The sequence below is a fragment of the Artemia sp. Qi Xiang Cuo genome, chromosome 7 (genome assembly GCF_049724085.1).
Source record: "Artemia sp. Qi Xiang Cuo chromosome 7, ASM4972408v1, whole genome shotgun sequence".
Lineage (NCBI taxonomy): Eukaryota > Metazoa > Arthropoda > Branchiopoda > Anostraca > Artemiidae > Artemia > Artemia sp. Qi Xiang Cuo.
The window spans coordinates 68,246,769-68,267,025 of NC_142800.1; the positions used below are offsets into that span (position 1 = coordinate 68,246,769).

The window sequence follows — 20,257 nt, forward strand, 5'->3', positions numbered from 1 at the left end:
CAGAAATAAACATAAAATTGAAATAAGTGGATAACAATGGGTGTTGGAAAAGTCGAGAGGTATTTAATTTCGGTTTAGATTGGGAAACCTAGGAAAGCAGTCTAAGGGTGGTCCTATCATCAACAGAGGGTATTCTGCCTCTTTTGAGGAGGATGAGGCCCTTGGGGAGGATTGCCCTTGGGAAGCCATGAAGATATGCCTGTTCTCTCAACTTTCTGCTGTTTGGCCGGTTGTGATCCCTTTTCCGAGGCACAGCCTTTCCAAAATAGAGTCCTTGAAAGATACTCTCTTCCATTACCAGTCATTACATATCCTTTCCAAACCTTATTCCCTGAGCCATATATATAAGCTTTATCTTCAATGGGCATTGATGTTTGTTTTTCATACGATAATCCCAGGGGATGGGACAAGAAACATAAATTCATGTTGCAAATGCATTACTACCGCATTCCCCTGTACACAAATTGGTATTGCGAACCTTCGCATTTTGTGCCACAGACAATTTGAAAATATTCAAAGGCGTAAGTCATGTTTTAATTCAAATATGGCTTTGTTTTCATCATCAGCGGTTAAAATGCTTGTTTAACCAATTCGTCCTGACGTCTGGCATCGTCTCATGTGCCACAACCCAGTCTTCGCTTCTGTTAAATGTGAGATCTGTGAGAGTAGGGAAATTCTTGTTAATTATGCTGCAAACCCGTGATTAAGATTAATCCAAACGTATTTGATTATCTCTTTTGGATATTTACATTATGCTAAGGGGCTGGGTAGCCTAATTTGAATCCACTCTGGCTAGGTCAGAAAATTGCTTAATTAGATTGACACGATTATTTTCTATACTAATCTTGTGGACTTCCATTCTTCAAAACCACATTCTTCAATTCCCCCCCAAGACGTCTTCAGTGCTAAAAAAAAACAAAAAAAAACAAAAACAATCAAGCAAAATCTAATCTTCTGAAATCAACGAAGTTTTGACTTCGTTTTTCCGAACTATGACCTTGTGACTTCGGAAGGTTAGTTTTTTTTTTTTTTTAGCACTGAAGACGACTTGGCGGAGGTCCTTGTCAAAATATTTTGATCTTCTTCTTCATATTTCGCCACTGACTGACAAAATCCTCGTTTTCTCACCTTTTTTATTTATTTTTCTTTTATTATTTCCTTTCCTCTCTTGTTTTCATACGTACTTAATCTTTATAGATACCTGTAACGCTTAACTTACCTTCGATGAGTCCTTTATACAAAGCTTGGAACGGATCTATTATTATGAACTTCTTACTTTAGTAGGCAGATTTGGAATGTCCAAGCTATGATTATGTATTCTTACAAAGCGCGAGTTAATGCTTTCCTGAGGTAATGTTTGTTCAGAATAAACTATTTCAAGAGTTTCTTTCAGGCCTGATCCTTGCGATGATATATCTTATACCGCCGAGAAAACACATGAGAAGATGGAATCCTCCTAGTTTAAATACCGTATTTTTAGTGTGCTTCCAGGCTTAGGCAGGATAACCATGGATTCGTGTTTCTCCCCTTGCTCAGGCTTAAACATAAAACATTAAGGCATAATATAAACAGGACTGACTAATCGAAGGAAGATCGATTATGATTAGAAATTAGATGCCTTTATTTTTGTCAGCTGCTCTCGTAAATATTGCTTCCATAAACCCATTCCAAGCAGGCCCTAGAGCTTTTAGGTACCAAGAAGCAATTCACAACAAGTCCAGCTCACGATAAAGATTAAAATTTGATATTCATCGGACACTCTCGTGTTTTATCCATGAAAGTATCACAATGTTTCCTTTGTGATACAATTGCAGAATTGCAGAGCATCAGGTAGTATCAGCTGCTGCTATTCCTAGCCAAGGAAAATTCAGACTCCTTTTGGTTCAGGCTGGACTTTTTGCTGTAGTGATAGCTAAACCAAGGAAATATCCTTGCAAGCTAAAGTGCAAAAATTATGATCAGTGTTGTCAGCCACATACTGGCCAAGCTTGTTTCTACTGAACTGAGTCTCTGCTAGTTGATAGCCATCTATAAAAGTTTTGAATTCATCCAATTCAGTGTATGAGGAACAGAACTCTTGCTCATTCAGATTATCCAGAAATCCCAAAATCATTCAGGAGACTAGTAAATTAAAATCCATAGTTTTGGCTGGATTGACTAATGATGGAGGAAGACATATCACTAAGCCAGTTACACGTGTTAAATTTGTTCGAGAGTATTTTCTTATCCTTTTACATTTGTTTTATGACTGCGATACCTAGGTAAAACTTATTTCTTCCAAAAGCTGTCACAATTATTATTTTTTTATCCTTCCACCTCACCCTTTGAGAGCAGACTTGACAACTAAACAACAGCTCAATAAGGGAAATTCTTTTGTTAGACAGTCAACCACAAAAAAAAATTTCTCTGGATGTTCAGTCACACATAAAGTGGCCGTCTCGAGCAGTGGCCGTCATATGTGACCGGAAAACCGAGAAATTATTTTGTAGATGTTCACAATCAACTAAAAGAATTGTTCATATTGAAAGGTCATTTATGCGTCATGAAAGAGCATGGTGGTCTTCAAAATACCTAAGACTTGACAAGTATGGCACCAAAGTCGGTTACCTTTTACCAATCACGGCAACAATAAATATATTTTTTCAATTAGTAGGATTTTTTATTTATTTTACGCCACTCAATAGCATAGGTGATGTTTTTTTTAGTTTATTAGGCCTTTTTTCGCTTTTTCATTATCTACAACCGGGAAAACCCGACAAAGGATACGTTTTCCACTAAAATAGGATATATAGTTGGTTTTCGAAAATAGCCCCTCCTACTTCAAACACTAAAGAGCTTTTTCCAAAAATATATTTCCTATACTGGTGACTGACCATTTTTACTTTCGTTTCTCTTATTCTTTTAATTACAACCCCCAATTATCCTAGAGAAGATACCTTTTTCAATGTGTTATCATATATTTAACTTTTTTACCCCCCCCCCCTCCTCCTCCTCCTCATTCAAAGGTTTTAAGTATACTAATAAACAGATTTTTTTCTTCATCTAAGATGTAAAAATAATTCTTTTGCATATTGCTCAATATCTACCCCTTTTTCTTGTACCTTTACTATACTCTAAGGCTGGGGCATTACTGAAATACCATGGACCGGAACGTTTCGCTTGGATCTCTCAAAGCAAAAAGAGGAAATGAGGAGATAGAGCTATGAAAGGGTGAAGTAAATTGAGACAGAAGGCTGGAATGCGGAGAACAAAGGAATTAATTCTGAAGTTTAACCGTATGCTGATTAAATATATTTTCCGACTTAATAGGTCTGAAGTACGGACGGTTACTGAAGCCATTATGGATATTGGGTATATTCTGAATCTTCTCACCAAATAGCATTATCTGATTTCCCAGTTGCCAAAAATATGAAATAATTCCGGAAACAAGTATTATCTGGTCCAGATTATACAGCAGTTACAGGATTTTCACAAACTAGATGTAAAGCTTGAGATCATAGCCAGAGTTAGTAAAGTAGTCAAAATAAAGATAGGGAAGGTAAACTTTACCCTCCTACAACTAATTAGACTTTGGGGAGAAGGGGAGGGAGAGTAGGGGCAATAAGTCGTCGTGGCCTGAACCTAGACTCAGTTTTGTGTCCACTAGTACTAATAATACTAACAATAATAAAATTAAACAGTTGAAGAATAATAATTTAAAACTAAGCATATTGAAAAAATATTCATACTTCGTCATTTCGGAGCGAAATTATTCTATTCCCTAACAAAATTGAGATCTTCTAACATTTAGGCATACGTAGCGTATGTTTTTCACTTTTTCGAAAGATTTGTGTGGGGAGTCTGTACAACCTTTTTTGCTTAGAACCAGAAAATTTAGTTTCATTCTGCTCGAAACGTCACTATTTTCCCTGTGAGCGGAATTTACCTACGAAGGAAACTATACTATTCTTATTTGTTTTCACTGTCGTTAACGGCCGTAGAAAAAAAATAAGCTGATGCAATTTTATTATCTGGACCTTGGGTCATTCGGAAAGGAAAATTCAAAATCTTTAGTCGTGGTTTCCTTGCAACAGGTTTCCGAGCAATAAGACAATATTCAAACAGTTCGTGGTAACGAACTGTAAGTAAGGAGCGACCCGGCTCAATAGTAACCGAATCTCTAAAAAACAAAATTTTGATACCAATAGATGTATCAAAAGAATCTGCTTTTAATGCTGATTTCAAATATATAACTTACATTCTGTTTAGTCTTACCCATCCAAGGTTAAAAGACTGAGAAAATTTTCCTGATTTTCAACAAAGGGGGAAACAGCTCCTAAAAGTCAAATTATCTCAATGAAAATTACACCATCAGATTCAGCGTATCAGAGAACCCTACAATATAGGTTTCAAGCTACTATCTACAAAAATGTGGACTTTTGAATTTTTTGCCAGAAGAAAGATCACGGATGGAGAACAGAACAGATCAGACTGAGAACAGATCATATTCGACCGAAAACAGATCAGACGAGACCGAGAACAGATCAGATCAGACAAATAACATATCAAACCGAGAACAGATCAGGCCTAGAAAAGATCAGATCAGACAGAGAACAGACCAGATAAGACCGAAGCAATTTCTCTGGAAAACATCTAGCAAATCTTCATCCGCTTTTCGGAGCGCCCATGCTTCAGAGCCATATTTGACCACTGTCATCACTGTAGCTTCTAATATTATAATCTTGGTTTGCAGACTCATCTTCCTGTTCTTCAAACTTTTTTTTAACTGTGAAAAAACACCCTGAGCCTTGGCTATTCTACTTTCAACTTTTTCACTGCTCCCACCATTTTAATAATAATACTACCAAAGGTAAGTGAAGCTGCCCACCTGATCAATCTTTTCATTACCCAACATCACCTTTTCATCTTCACTTATTCCTAGCCTTAGTGACTTAGTTTTCTTAACATTAATTTTCAAACCTATTCTAGCAACCTGAACTCGCAAAACCTCTAAAAGTTCATTCACTTTGCTCAAACTTTCATCTAAGATGCTTAAATAATCAGCATAATTTAAGTCCAGGAGACTTTTTCCTCCCCATTCGATTCCGTGGTCTCCCACTGCCTTTCCTGAGCTTGTTAAGACTAAGTCCATGAAAATAGTCCATATAAAGGGGGATAGAACAGAACCCTGCTTAACTCCCTCGTTTCCTACTTTAATCGCAGCAGTGTTATTCTCGTACATAGCACTAATCATTTTAATGTATTTGTCTGGTATACCTTACAAGGATAAAACCTTTACTAAAGCTCTTCTATCAACAGAATAGAACGCTCGTTCATAATCTATAAAACTGAGAACCAAAGGTGTTTGAAAACTCAGGCACTTCTCAATTATTAGCCTAAGAGTGAAAATTTGGTCAACACATCCTCTACCTTTTCTAAAACCGCACTGTTCTTCTCTTAAAACTTTATCTACGGCGTCTCTCGGTCTAAAAAGTTTCATATTACTAAGTAATTTACTACCTACCGAGACCAGACTCTCTAGGGCTATAGTGAAAGAAAGGCTGAAGTGGCTAGGGCACGTTGCGTGGATGAAGGATGACAGATTGCCGAAGATTGTTCTTTTTTGTCAACTGTCTAGGGCTAAACGAAAAGCAGGTCGTCCTCGTCTGGGGTGGGAGGACGTCATAAAAAAATTTAAAGGAAATGGGAACTTCGTGGGCGGGTGTAAAAGTGGGAGGCTTTGAATATATTGGGATGGAGGAGGAGCGTGCGTAGCTGTGTTGGTCTCAGGTGGCTTGATGCTGCGGTGAGTTGTTAGTAGTAGTAGTAGTAGAGGACAGATCAGATCAGACCGAGAACAGATCAGATTAGACCAAGAACAGATCAGATCAGACCAAGAACATATCGGATGAGACCAAGAACAGATCAGATCAGACCGGGAAAAGATCAGATCAGACCGAAAGTAGGTCAGATCAGACCAAGAACAGATCAGATCAGACCGAGAACAGATCAGATCAAACCGAGAACAGATCAGATCAGATCAGACCAAGAACAGAACAGATTAGACTGAGGACACATCAGACCAGACCGAGAACAGATCAGACGAGACCGAGGACAGATCAGATGAGACCGAGAACAGATCAGATCAGACCGGGAACAGATCAGATCCAACCAAAAGCAGATAAGATCAGACCGATAAAAGATTAGATTAGACCAAGAATAGATCAGATCAGACCGAGAACATATCAAACCAGATCGAGAACAGATCAGATCAGATCGTGAACAGACTAGACCAGACCGAGAACATATCAGATAAGACAGAGAACAGATCAGATCAGACCAAGAACAAAACAGATCAGACCGAGAAAAGATCAGATCAGACCAAGAAGAGATCAGATCAGACCGAGAACAGATCATATCAGATCAAGAACAGATCAAATCAGACGAAGAACAGATCAGATCAGACCAAGAACAGATTAAATCAGATCAGACCGAGAACAGATCAGATCAGACCGAGAACAGAACAGATCAGACCAATAACAGATCGGATTAGACCGAGAACAGATCAGATAAGACCAAGAACAGATTTTTTCTTTCAGGGGTCATAGTATTGACCCAGCAGTCCTAGAATATCGGGAGAGGGCTCATTCGAACGGTAGTTAAAGGTTCCTAGTGCCTTTTTAAGTTACCAAAAAACTGGAGCGTTACTTGACCCCCTTCCACGCCTCTTTTTCCCAAAATCGTCCGATCAAAATTTTGAGATAGTCAGTTTGTACATCATAGTTGAAAGGCCCAATAACTATGCATTTGGGTACAACATAACCCCCCACAGCCCTAGGGGAAAGGTCTTTTAGTTATAAAATTTTACAATTGTTTGCTTATAGTATTTGTTATTGGGATGTAGGCATACATTTTTGGGGGGGGGGGGAATTTATTGTTGGAGGTTTTTCACGGGGCAATTTACTATGGGGAGGGAAGTTTCCAGGGAATGAACTTGTCAGGGGAAATTATACACTGGGGAAATTTGCGCGCAGAGTGGTTAAGAGTCCGTGGTAAATTTTCACCGGGATTTAATTGTCTATTGGATATTTCCGTGGGGAGAGGGTTTCTCCGTGGAGGTGGGGCCAGATTTCCTAGCATTATTTAAAAAACGATCAGAAATTAAATACAAAAACATGTTTTTTAAACTTAAAGTAAGGAGAAACGTTAAAACTTAAAATGAATAGAAACTATTACGTATATAAAGGGGGTTGACCCCTCCTCAACACCTCGATCTTTACGCTGAAGTTTGAATTTTGTCTCAATTCTTTAATAATGTCTCCTGAAACACAAGGGCCGTTTAATTAGAACAATAAGACGCTTATTTAAAGACACTAAAAACATTAGCGTAAAGAGCGAGGTGTTGAGGAGGGGGCAATCCCCTTTATTTGCGTAATAATTTCTGTTCGTTTTAAGCTTTAATGTTGCTCCTTACTTTCAGTTGGAAAAAACTTGTTTTTTTGTTTAATCAAACAGTTTGTGGTAACGAACTGCAAGTAAGGAGCGACCCGGCTCAATGGTAAACGAAACTCTAAAAAACTGAATTTTGGTACCAATAGATACATCAAAATAATCATATTTTAATGCTGATTTCAAATATTTAAGTTTCATAAAGTTTAATATTACCCATCAAAAGTTACGCGCCTGAGAAAATTTGGCTGATTTTCGAAAAAGGGGAAAAGACCCCCTAAAAGTTATAGAACCTTAATGAAATTCACACCATCCTATTCAGCGTATTGGAGAACCCTACTGCAGAGGTTTCAAGCTCCTATCTACAAAAATGTGGAATTTTGCATTTTTTTTTGCCAGAAGAAAGATCACGGGTGCGTGTTTATTTGTTTGTTTGTTTTTTTCTTTTCCCGTATTGACCCAGTGGTCCTAGAATATCGTAAGAGGGCTCATTGGAACGGAAATTAAAAGTTCTAGTGCCCTTTTTAAGTGACCAAACAATGGAGGGCAACTAGGCCCCCTCCCACGCTCATATTTTTCTCAAAATTTCCCAATTAAAATTCTGAGATTGCCATTTCGTTCAGCATAGTCGAAAATCTAATAAATATATCTTTTACAATGACTTAATCCCCCACAGGTCCCAGGGGACGGACTGCAAGTTATTAACTTTGCCCAGTGCTTAAATATTGTATTGGTTATTGGAAAGTATACAGAAATTTTCAGGAAGAATTTTTTTCTGGTGGGGGGGGGATGGAGGAGGGGGTTACTCGGGAGAATCTTTCCGGGGAGGAGGTTTCTTTGGGGTAAGGGACATTGCTATAAAGGGGGCGCGGGATTTCCAAGCATTATTTAAAAAACGATCAGAAATTAAATTTAAAAAAAAACAAGTTTTTTTAACTAAAAGTAAGAAACAATAATAGAACTTAAAATGAACAGAGATTATTATGTTTATGAGGGGGTTCTCCCCCAAGTCAATACCACGCTCTTTACGCTACAGTTTTTTTTAGTGCTTTCAAAAGAGCTATATATTCTAATTAAATGGCCTTTGTGATTCAGGGGTTTGTGAATTAAATTTTTTTTTAACTTTTAACGCAAAGAGCGTGGAATTGACTAAGGGGAGAACCTCATCATATACGTAATAACATATACGTAATAAGAAAAAAAAAAAAAAAAAAAAAACGATACGGCTCAATAGTAATTGAAACTTTTAAAAACGGAACTTTGATGTCAATAAATGTATCAAAAGAATGGGCTTATAATGCTGATTCTAAATATATGAATTTTATTAAGTTTAGTATTACTCATCAAAGGCTACGAGCCTGAGAAAATTTACCTGATTTTCTAAAGAGGGGGAAACATCCCCTAAAAGTAAAAGAATTTTAATGAAAATCAAACCGTCAGATTCAGAGTATCAGAAAACCCAATAAAATAGGTTTCAAGCTCATATCTGCAAAAATCTGCAACTTTGTATTTTTTGCCAGAAGAAACATATACGAATAGCCTATAGAAGTTCTTTACGTAAGTTAATTTGTAAATTACGTCAGAACCAAATTTAGAGACAGCCATTTAGCAAAAGAAAAGTAAAATTTTTATGCAAATTTTGTTTACTTATTCAATGACGGCGAGCCAAAATCAAAACCTGCATTAACTAAAAAACGATCAGAAATTAAATAAAAAAAAAACAAGCTTTTTAAACTGAAAGTAAGGAGCGACATTAAAACTTAAAACGAACAGAAATTATTCCGTATAAGAAAGGGGCTGTCCCCTCCTCAACGCCTCGCTCTTTACGCTAAAGTTTGACTCTGTGTTACAACTTTATTTTTTAAACAATAAAAAACTTTTGCGTAAAGAGCGAGGCGTTGAGGAGGGGACAGCACCTTTCATATACGGAATAATTTCTATTCGTTTTAAGTTTTAATGTCGCTCCTTACTTTCAGTTAAAGAAACTTGTTTTTTTTATTTAATACTTCCAAAGAGCGACTTATGAATTCAGAGACTTTGGCGACACTCTTAAGTGAAGAAGAAAGTAAACCTTTGTGCTAGTGTACAGTGTTTGAAAATTACTGGTCTTGATGGTTGGTATAGCGCCTTTGCATAACCTAACTGATATATATATATATATATATATATATATATATATATATATATATATATATATATATATATATATATATATATATATATATATATATAAAGAAAAAAAAACATTGTAGCTAACTTCGGTCTTGGAATTTCGAAACAGTGTTCAAAAAAGTAATCCTTTCACCCCACAAATATGAAGAATTCTAAAAAAAAAGAAACAAAACATCGCGAAGAAAAATCATCACTGAATTTATTCTGAACCATCCATATTTTTGGAGACTTATGCCCAATTTGAAGCTTGACAATTCAGAAGTATCTGTTTCTTTCTCTCCTTCTTTTCTCCCCGTTCTCTCCCCATTCCCCTATATGTCTCTATTTCCCCCCAACTTTTTATGTGTCATTCTGTTTTACGCTTGTTTCTCTGAGACAGATTACAATCTAGTCAAAATAAATAAGATACACTTCCCAAAGAGTTATTTTAAATTTTAGAATTGTTTAGACATCTATAGGGTCACCTTGTCATCTAGCTTTCCAGACCTCCATTCTTGAACTAATTTCTAACTTAAACCCTACCTAATGCTATAAAGTAAAACGCTTAGGTTTTCACCATTGTAAAAAATGTGTTTTATTTTCCTAGTGGAAGATGACTTATGTGATAAAACCTGCAGGAAAAAATAAAAGCAGGGCAAAAATCCCTAGAAGAAAACCTTCTCTTGGAAAGCTATACAAAAAACATATTTGGCAAATTAGGTTGAAGGGACTGTTCAAAGTAGTTGATTTTTTTTTTCTATGAAGGGTTCAATTATAAAAAACATTTTTTAACTGTGTATTTTTAATACTTCACTAGAAATATCACTCTAGAACAACTTAATAGGCCTTTTAAATGGATGGTTTTTTTTTTTTAAATACAGGAACAATTTTCACTGATCTTCATTTTTTTGGTGGGTTGACTTTGAAAATGATTTCTATTTTATTTTACGTTCACCTTTGGATTTATTACAAAAACCGATTTCGAAATTTTTCTAAAAGCCAAAATAAAGATGCTCTAGAAAAACTTTTACATACTATTTAAGAACATCGGTTTTTACCGATTTACATCTAATTAAATAGTCGATTCATAGTGAGGCAAATTTATTTTTCAACATTCGACTAATTTTATAGGTTTAGATGAATGAAAGTCACTGTTTTCCTATCACACGACGTACCCCTGACTGGGGGAAAAGCAAAATTTTATTTATTTTAAATTATGTACTTGAAATAAATGGTGCAGTACTTAGAAGAAAATCACCAACATACTATTTTGTCTGTATTAAATTAACTTAAACAAATATAAATTTCAGAAAGAGTAATGATTATAATCCGTGCATACAAGGCTGAAGATAATTTTAAATGAGCAAAAAAAGGTTTTTTTAATGTTCCTCTTTTAGGATTAACCTCAGGCCTATGTCGTGTAAACATTCCATAGTTGTTGGCAAACATGTTCAAACTTCTTGAGATTTCGGCTCCATTTCTTTGACTTTTAAGTGAAACTTTCACTCTCTTCTTCGTTCACAGATAAAAAAAAAGAATCTTCTGGAAAAAAGGTCTTATGTGTTCACAACAATAATTTTTTTTAACGTTCAACTAAGCGGTTCGGGATCACACTCCTGACGCGTAGTCTGAGATTTTGTCTTTTTAGTGATTATTTTAATTTTCAAATTAAACATGACAACTTCGTGTATCTTCTTTTAAGATCAAGAAGAAAAAAGAGGACTGTCAAACCATCGCAAATACTTCAAGCAAAGTCGAAATATTTACATTTTTGTTGACGTGAGACAGGATTGAATAGCACTCTTCCAAATGTACTGAGTATTCAACAGGTATAGATGTTTCCTTGATTCCTTGATGAGGAAGAAGAGCTTTAAGTCTTGTTCTTGTTGTGTCCATAAGCAACATCCAATCAACTTTGTCCCGGGTAATCTAAAATTTGTTCATCAGTCCAGGAGAAGCATAACGATAGACCAGGTTCTTCTGTTCACCAAATAATTAACAAATCCAATTTCCTGAGCCCTTCACCAGTAAAAAGTAATCCCTCTAGCCAAAAAACTTTGCTTTCAACCTGGAAACCAACAATTCAGCTGTCTCTTTCGATAGCCATATCCTTATGCCAACCAAGATTACCCTGGAAGAAGGGCTGAGGTGAATTGCCTCCAGAGGGCTTATGTTGAGTATTGCACCCTTGAATTTATGGATTTTTCGGTCCATGAGACTATGAAGTGATTAATGGCATTTTATTTATAGGCAAAAGCGCTTTTACATCAGTCTAATTCTAATAACATAGAATTTTATCAGGATAAAACAATTTTTATCTTTGCAGTTGTAACGACAAGAATGGCAGAAACAAAGTGTAAATCATTAGAGGTTTTTCTTGACTCCCTAAATCTCATAGAAATGTCTAATAGTGACGCAGTCGTCTTTAATAAAAGCTATTTTACACAAGGAGACAGAAATGTTGGAAGATAGATATTTTTACAGACTATGTGTCTGTAAAAAGTTATGAAATCAGGCACTTCTTAGCATGCCTAGCAGAGGCGGGGTTTTCAAACATTAATTTTGATATTTTGCCCAAGTTCGTCTTTCCACTACAATCCCGAAAAAAAAAAAAATTATAGACTACGTCTGTTCATACTGAAAATTAGAGAGACAAAAAATCTTTTGCGCAGTGTTATGGCCTTCACTATAGGCTATGCTATAGCGTTGCCTCTGATTAGGCTTTTATTTTATTTTTTTATTTAGTAAAAGTTTCCAATAGTTTGGTCCAATTTAAGCAATATCAATGAGACCTTCTGAAATTTGCATGAAAAGATATCAATGCTCAAATTTGGTGACCAAACAACATAAGTCCTTGCCCGAAGCAAGCTCGAGGTGAAATCGTGCTGTTTTGGCAACATGTCTGAAGAAATAAGGAACAAATAAATATGTTTGTGATGAATTGGCATGGCAAGGCACGTATTGGCTGGTAACAAGTAAGAAATAAAAAAGGCAGGATGGTAAAAGTAGTTTACCAGTCCAGTGGTCATTTTAAAAATAGAACACCTGTATCACTATTCTGGATCACAGTGGAAAACCACTTTTTGGGCAAATTTTTAACAATATTTAACAAGAATGTTCGCGATTTAAAAGAATAAAACTTTCAGAATTTGACATTTGAGTTGATTGCTTAAATTTTCATTTAGAAAGCTCAACCACTTTTTTAAATTATTAAAGAAAGCTGGCCAGGGAAGTGATGCATTACCCTAGGGTTACTATGTAATTATCTACTATTTTTTTTCCATTACAAGTATGAAACCTAGATATAGCTAGCTATTTAAAAATTCAAGTTAATTTTTACAAAGTAACCTAGGCTAAACAATTGCTTTCCATGCTAGCTTCTATTTGATATTTTATAGAAAGTAGTTGAGCTACGCAAATGAAACTTTCAGGAGTCAGCTCAAGTATTAAGTCCTAAAACGCTTTCAAAGCTTATCAAACACTTCGTACTAAATAACTGTAAGTAAGGAGCGACGTGGCCCAACAATGACTGGAAACCTAAAAAACTAAATTTTGATAACAAAAGATGCAACAAAATAGTTGTATCCAAATACAAAAAGTTCATTAAGTTTGATAGTACTCATCAAAAGCTACGATCCTTAAAAAATTTGTCTAATTTTCAAAAAAGAGAGAAAACACCCCAAAAAAGGCAAGCGATCTTATTGTAAACCATACCATCGGACTGAACACAGCAGAGAACTCTACTATAGAGATTTCAAGATACTATCCAAAAATGTGTAATTTTGCTTTTTTTTCAGAAGAAAAACCACGTGTCCTTGTTTTATTTATTTTTTTTAATACTTATTTTTCTGTGTTTTTGTTTTCCCCTGCCAGAGTTAATTGGATCAAACCAGCGATCTTAAGAGAATGAGAGAGGGTTCATTTTATTGGTAATCCAAAGTTATAATACCCATCTCAAGTGACCAAAAATAATGAGAGAGGGGCAACTAGCCCCCTCCTACGTCTCCTTTTTCTTCAAAGACATCTGATCACAAATTTGAGACAGCCATTTGATTCAGCAAAGTTGAAACGCCCAATTCCTTTTGTGGATGATATGACCCCCCATAGTCCCTGGGGAAAGGGCAGTAAAGGGCAATCTGCCTATTGTTAGCATATAATGGGGAAACATACGGAATTTATTGGAGGTATTTTCTGCGTGGGGAGGGATCTTAAACAGGGAGAATTTTCTGCGATGAGAAAAATTTTCTTGGGGGCATTTTACAGGGAGAATTTGATAGGGGGGGGGGGAGGTACTTCTCGGGGTGAGAAACTAAAATTAAAAAACGATTCTTTTCAGCTGAAATTAAGAGGCAACATTAAAACTGAAAACGAACAGAACTTTTTTCCATATATGAGGGGTCTGGCCCCTTCTGAACCTTCGCTCTTCATGTAAAGGTTGACTTGTTTTGACAAGTCTTTAAGGAAGACTGTTTTACACAAGGATCGTTGGATTTTAACGAGATGAATTTTTAAAGAGCTTTATGACTTTAATGTAAACGGTGAGTTAAGGAAGTGGCAGCCCCACACATATACTATATAATCTCTGTCTATTTTAAGTCTGTCTATAAGTCGGTGCCTATCCTACGTATGTTTGTTTGAAAAGTGATCGTATACCCTATTATGCAATGATCAAGTATAATCTTGAGTAAATTTACCCAAAATACCACAACTAGCATCTTTGAAGTGATTCGACTTATCAATTCAAGCGCATCCTCCTATATTGGCCATCTTCAGCCAGTATATCAATGTGTATACTTATTCAGAGCACTCTACGTTCCGAATGGCTAAATCTATAGTCAAAAATAGTTTATCTAAAAAAGCCTAAAAATGGGGTTTCCCTTAGAAAATGTAAAGGGTTACCAGAAAAAAAGTACGAAATATTCTGTTTGTTTATCACAAAAAAAAAGAGTTCCATAAGACTCGTCGTTCAAAGTCGATACTCGCCGATCCAGTTTCTGAGCCTCACGTTCCGACGTTCTTTTTGTACTGGTGGTGCAAAACAGGGAGATTCGTGTTTTATGCAAATGAGACTGATGGACTACATTTGCGACAGTGACAGATGTAAAAATGCCACTAGAGGAAACAAACGCAAATTGTACGTACTCTGTAAAGGTATTAATGTAATGCTGTGAATATCAAAAGGCGTCAATTGTTCCATAAAGTACGATAAAAAAGAATTGTTTGTGGATTTTGCTTTCTGTGACAGAAACCTAATTTGTATATATGTATGTATGCATTTCAACACAAAAAAAATGAGCAATAGTTCACGAAATATTGAATAGAAAGAAAAAAATGGCAAATCTAGCTTTAGAATTATCTTTACACAAAAAAACGGACAAGAGAAGTATAACACCTTATCAATTACTCACTGCTCTCTATGCCATATAACGATTCGCAAAATTTGCCAACATAACTATTGTCAACGTGGCAAATAATCTTCCAGATGATTCCGCTCTTATTCTCGTAAATAAAGAAACTGACAAAAAAAATTGTCTTAAGTTTCTACCTGACGACACATCAGACAAAACTGTGGACCATTCTTTGCTCTAAACTTTGCCAGATATTTTGCTCTTGTTCGAATGGGCATAAAATTCCCACGAGTACACCCATTTCCAAAACAAATCCACATTACACAGACTCATTTGAGAAAATAATCGTTCCCTATTAAATTCTTATAAAAACTTTTAAAACACTGAGATTGAGGAAGGGTAATCGAAATGACAATTAAGAGACCACGTCTCCAGCACCGCCCCTTCCTTCGGGATTAACGAACATCTACAGGTAGCAAATAAGTTTTCTTTCATAAATAACATTTTGATTCAATATTTTTCCCTTGTAAGTTCGAACAGGGAAAGTTTTCCATAGTCTTTCTTGTCTGTTAAAGTTTCTTAGCAAGACGTTATGAAGCGTTGATAAAAGTCTCAGTTCCAAGACATTATACCTAAAGTTTCGTTCTATCTAAAGTGCTTTTCTCCGACTGAAAATACAATTATAATCTACATGAATTGAGAAGTTTCTAGAATAGAAAGCAACAAAAAATCATGCATACAGCAGGAGTTTTCGATTAAAAAAATATATAACCTACTAGGAGAGAAAACCTACGGTGTTCTCTTTAGGGACCAGGGAGTAGTTTTTTTTAGAATTTTTATAGCTTATTGATTAGTAATTCAAATTTTGTAGGACTTAGCCCCTAAATACTCATTTTAGTCCACAGACCATAAGCAGGTCGTCCCCTGATGAGGTGGGAAGAAGTCGGAAGAAAAACTTAAAGGAATGAGAATTGCTTGGGACGGTGTAAAAGGGAAGCTTTGAATAGATGGGGAAAGAGAAAAAGTGGGTACAACTGTGTTGGTCTTAAGTGGCTTGGTACTGTAAAGAGTTGTAAGTAGTGGCAGTAGTAGTAGAGAGCACCACCGCAAAAACTCCTACCTGAATCATTTTCGTATGTAATCCTTGTCCCATTTCTGTTCCACCATGGCTGAGAAGAACAGATCCATCCGTATAAACCATGACTAGCGCACCAGCTTGATTCATAAATGTAACAGTAAATGCAATTCCATATTTAGTTGGAATGAGACACAAGCCCCTCTTTTTCCACCGGTTTGATCTGTGAAAGAGAGATCATTCAAAAAAAATTCCATTATAAGCATCACTACCCCAATGTCTACTTGAGAAAAACTTCTAAAGAGCTTTTCTCACAAATTTTCTCATATTCTTACCCTATGTTTTATTTTATTCTTCGTTTATTTTCTTTGCCCATTAAACGCCAATATGTAAATCAGAATGGAACAAAATGCACTTTTAAGGTTTAAGTTAGTAAGGTCCTAAAATAACTGTAATTGAACAGTCAACAAAAGTCTGTAAGCCAACCAATGGATAGTCAGAATTAAAGCTTTTATTTATAGCTATAATATTTTGAAAGCGATTAACACCAGTTCAGGACTAGCTCCATTCCTCAAATTTTTCCCTTCAGAAAATTTATTGCCTAATGGATTCTAATCGTTTTCTAAGAGAAAAATGGCTTCTTTTTATAACCTGATTTTTACATGTTATAGTTTCTTATAGCCTGATTCACCACTGTGTTACGACACCTGAGAAGGTTAAACTGGTGAACACTGATTCTCCATGCAACCATACTTAAACCTTTTCCTTTGAAAAGTTGACCAAAAATTCGCTCATATTTTGAGTTCTTTTCAATTGCAACAGTAAAATTTAAGATTTTTTTCCTAGCTGTATATGCTATCAGCTGGGCTGATTACAGCTCCTGAAGCTTATGAAATGAACATTCCCATTGTGATTTTTTTTTTTGATAATCTACCTAAGCATCTTAAGAATATTTATCCCCTGTCAACTTTAATTAAGCATTTCAGAAGCCAATTTGAATAAGTTCGCAAAGTAAAATGAGCTGCATGAATTTCACAGTAAATTGAGAGGACACTGTTTGTCTACATACGACCTTTAATCCATGCTGAGCGAATGTTCTCTCGAGTGATTGTGATTTTTTTTTCTTTGGAGGGCGACGGGGAGATAAAATAGAAAAATGATCTTTAATTTTGTGTCTTCGATATCCAGTTAGGTTGCGAATATTTATTTATCGTTTTTTTTATTTATTGTTTCGTCTTTTTTTTTTGGGGGGGGGGGTAATGTCGGCTAGTACCCATATAAGTTTTATTAACTTAAGGTTTTGTTGTTAGTATGTTTTATTTCTTTTAATAAAAAACTAGTTTCTCCTTTTTTTAAAGAGTGGGAGAAATCACTGTATTGCGCAAGACCTTGTGCTAGACTGACAAAGTTTATGTTAAATTTGCTACGGGTGATGTGTATGTTCTTAGTACTAATGCAATTAGAGTTTGACAAAGTACCAACAAAGAAGGTGCCACAGCATCTCAACTTTATTTCGAAAGTGCAATTGATGCGCATGAAGCGGCGAATATTACTTTGCTTTGAATATGAGTTTTACTTAGGTTTTGACCTTTCTTTTTTGAATTACGCAGATGAAGTTCCGAATCTAAGCCGAGCGTTTTCGTTAGTTGAAATAATTTTTCATAGCTTAGTTATGTGTATCAAACTCTTTGTGGTAACGAACAGTAACACACGTGGATAGGAGCGAATCGGCCGCATAGTAACGGAAACTCTAAAAAACAACATATACATAAACGAATTGGCTTTTTGGGTTGATTCCAAATATATAATATACATTAAGCTTAATGCTACCCATAAAAAGCTACGAACCTGGGATAATTTGTATGATCTTAAAAAGAGAGAAACATCGCCCAGGAGTCAAGAAATCTTATTGAAAAATGCGCATTTATTTTGTTTTTTTCTTCTTCCAATGGATGATCGCATCGAATCAATGGCCCTAGAAATTTAGGAGAGGGATCATTTGAACGGGAATTAAAACTTCCGGCAACCCTTTTAAGTGACCCAAAAATTGGATGTTAACTAGCCCCCCTCTTATGCCCTTTTTCTCTGAAGTCGTGCAATAAAAATTTTGAGATTGCCGGTTCGTTCAATGTACTTGAAATGTTCAATAAACTATGTCTTAGGGGAATATATGACCCCTAGAGCCCCTGGAGGAAGGACTACAAGTTATAATATTTGTCAATTGTTTACATGTAGTATTTGTTATTGGAAAGTATACCAAGGATTTTAAGAAGGGGGGTTTTCTGGGAATGGCTTTCTGCGGGGGGAATTCCCTATTGGTATGGAAGTTTCCGTGGTAAACTATCTATGGAAAATTTACACGGAGGAATTTACCAGAATTCATACACGAAAGTCGTTTCATTTACCTACTTTTCTCGTTCGCGACTCTATTTTACATGTGGACATGCTTTGGGGAAACCTTTCGGTGAAATTTTAATATATATATATATATATATATATATATATATATATATATATATATATATATATATATATATATATATATATATATATATATATATATATATATATATATATATATATATATATATATATATATATATATATATATATATATATATATATATATATATATATATATAATAATTATATTGAATAATAATGGATATAATAATTATATTGAATAATAATGGTAATGATAATATTCAAAGGGGTATGGCCGAATATTAGTAAGTGCAATGGTCGTTGTTTTCTTTGCCAAGATCACTTCATCCCTCGAAGTTATGTTAAAAGCACTTTATATAATAAAAGGTTTCAATTTTTATTAACTGGTTATGTAAATTGTAAAACAACTAATATTATTTATTTACTAAAATGTAAAAACTGTCATTTACAGTATGTGGGGGAAACAATTAACAATATATATAAGAGATTTTCAGGACATAAAACTACAATTACCCGGAAAAAAACTAATAATTATCTACTTCGACATTGTGATAATTGTACTTGCTCGGTATCTAATCTAACTATTACAATTTTAGAAAATCTGGACCTAGAAAACTTTACCAAAGAAGAGAAAAATAATAAATTATGCAGACGAGAAGATTACTGAATCCATGCTCTGGGTAGCGCTTATCCTTTTGGGCTAAATGATCAAGTTGCGAAATACGGACTAGTTTTTCTAATATCCTGTTTTCTGGTAAGGTTTTGTCTTTACAGGTATTTTTTAAACAAATTTTCGACTCGGTTAAAAATTTCGGGGAGGGGGGGGGGGGTTCAAACCGGGTACTCCCCCCTGGATACGGCCTTGGATTATATTTGTCTGTTAATTTTAGTACTAAACAAATAGAACATATTAATTTACCCGGAATCTTAAACCAGCGGAGAGTGAAAAATGCCCTTCTATGTAATTTGGTGTATAAACATAGTCCAATTTTAACATATGAATTTTCAAAAAAGATTGGTCAAATGATTTTTAACTATAATTTAATACTTAAAAAACTTGACAAGGAGAGTAATTGGAAACCGGTTTGTAGTTGCGAGCAACTTTTACCGCATGTGGATCAAACTTACGAACATGTTGTAAGGGGGGATTTGTCCTTTATAAACCATCTTGATCTTCAAAATATAATGAAAATGGGGTCTAAATTCCGTCTTTCCTACCACATAAAGCCGGCAGGCATTTTTAGGGGATTAAAGAACGATTTAAATTTATTTATTGATAAATGGTGCAAGAAGGAAAAAATTACTAAAGAAAGATTTCAGAATTAGAGGAACATGGTTTTGACTAGTGCACGAAATAGTATATAGAATTAATCCAAATAATTCTGAAAAAATTCAATAATTTATAATGAAAATATGAAACAAGCAATAGCTAATATACAGAATGAATTTGTAATTGTACCAGTTGATAAAGTTAGCAATAATTTTGCCATAATTTGTCAGAAACTCTACTGATACACACGAGTAGAAACTTTTTATACTCTTTTTATACGAGTATAAAAAGAGTTACAAACAACAAATACATACGAAAAGGCTCATACAGAGGAGAATAGTTTAATTGAAAATATAGAAGAAAGAATTTTGAAAAAATTCAATATTAAAACTAATGATAATGATAAAAAGTTTTCTTTTTTATATTGGACGGTAAAATTTCATAAAAATCCACCAAAACCACGTTTTATTGCTAGGGCAGCGAGATGTCTAACCAAAATTGCGAAAACAAATTGTTGGCATTCCTATGGATGTGAATGCT

General features: G+C 35.0%; 1 protein-coding gene across 3 annotated transcripts in view; it reads right to left on the reverse strand.

Moving 5' to 3' along the window:
- LOC148950634 (xanthine dehydrogenase/oxidase-like) overlaps window positions 1-20,257 on the reverse strand; it is a 380,805-nt gene that overhangs the window by 62,422 nt on the left and 298,126 nt on the right. For all 3 annotated transcript variants that reach the window (XM_089092522.1, XM_089092520.1, XM_089092521.1), the window contains one exon: window positions 16,048-16,225. In XM_089092522.1, the coding sequence (XP_088948648.1) occupies window positions 16,048-16,225 (178 nt within the window). The remainder of the gene's footprint in view (window positions 1-16,047; window positions 16,226-20,257) is intronic.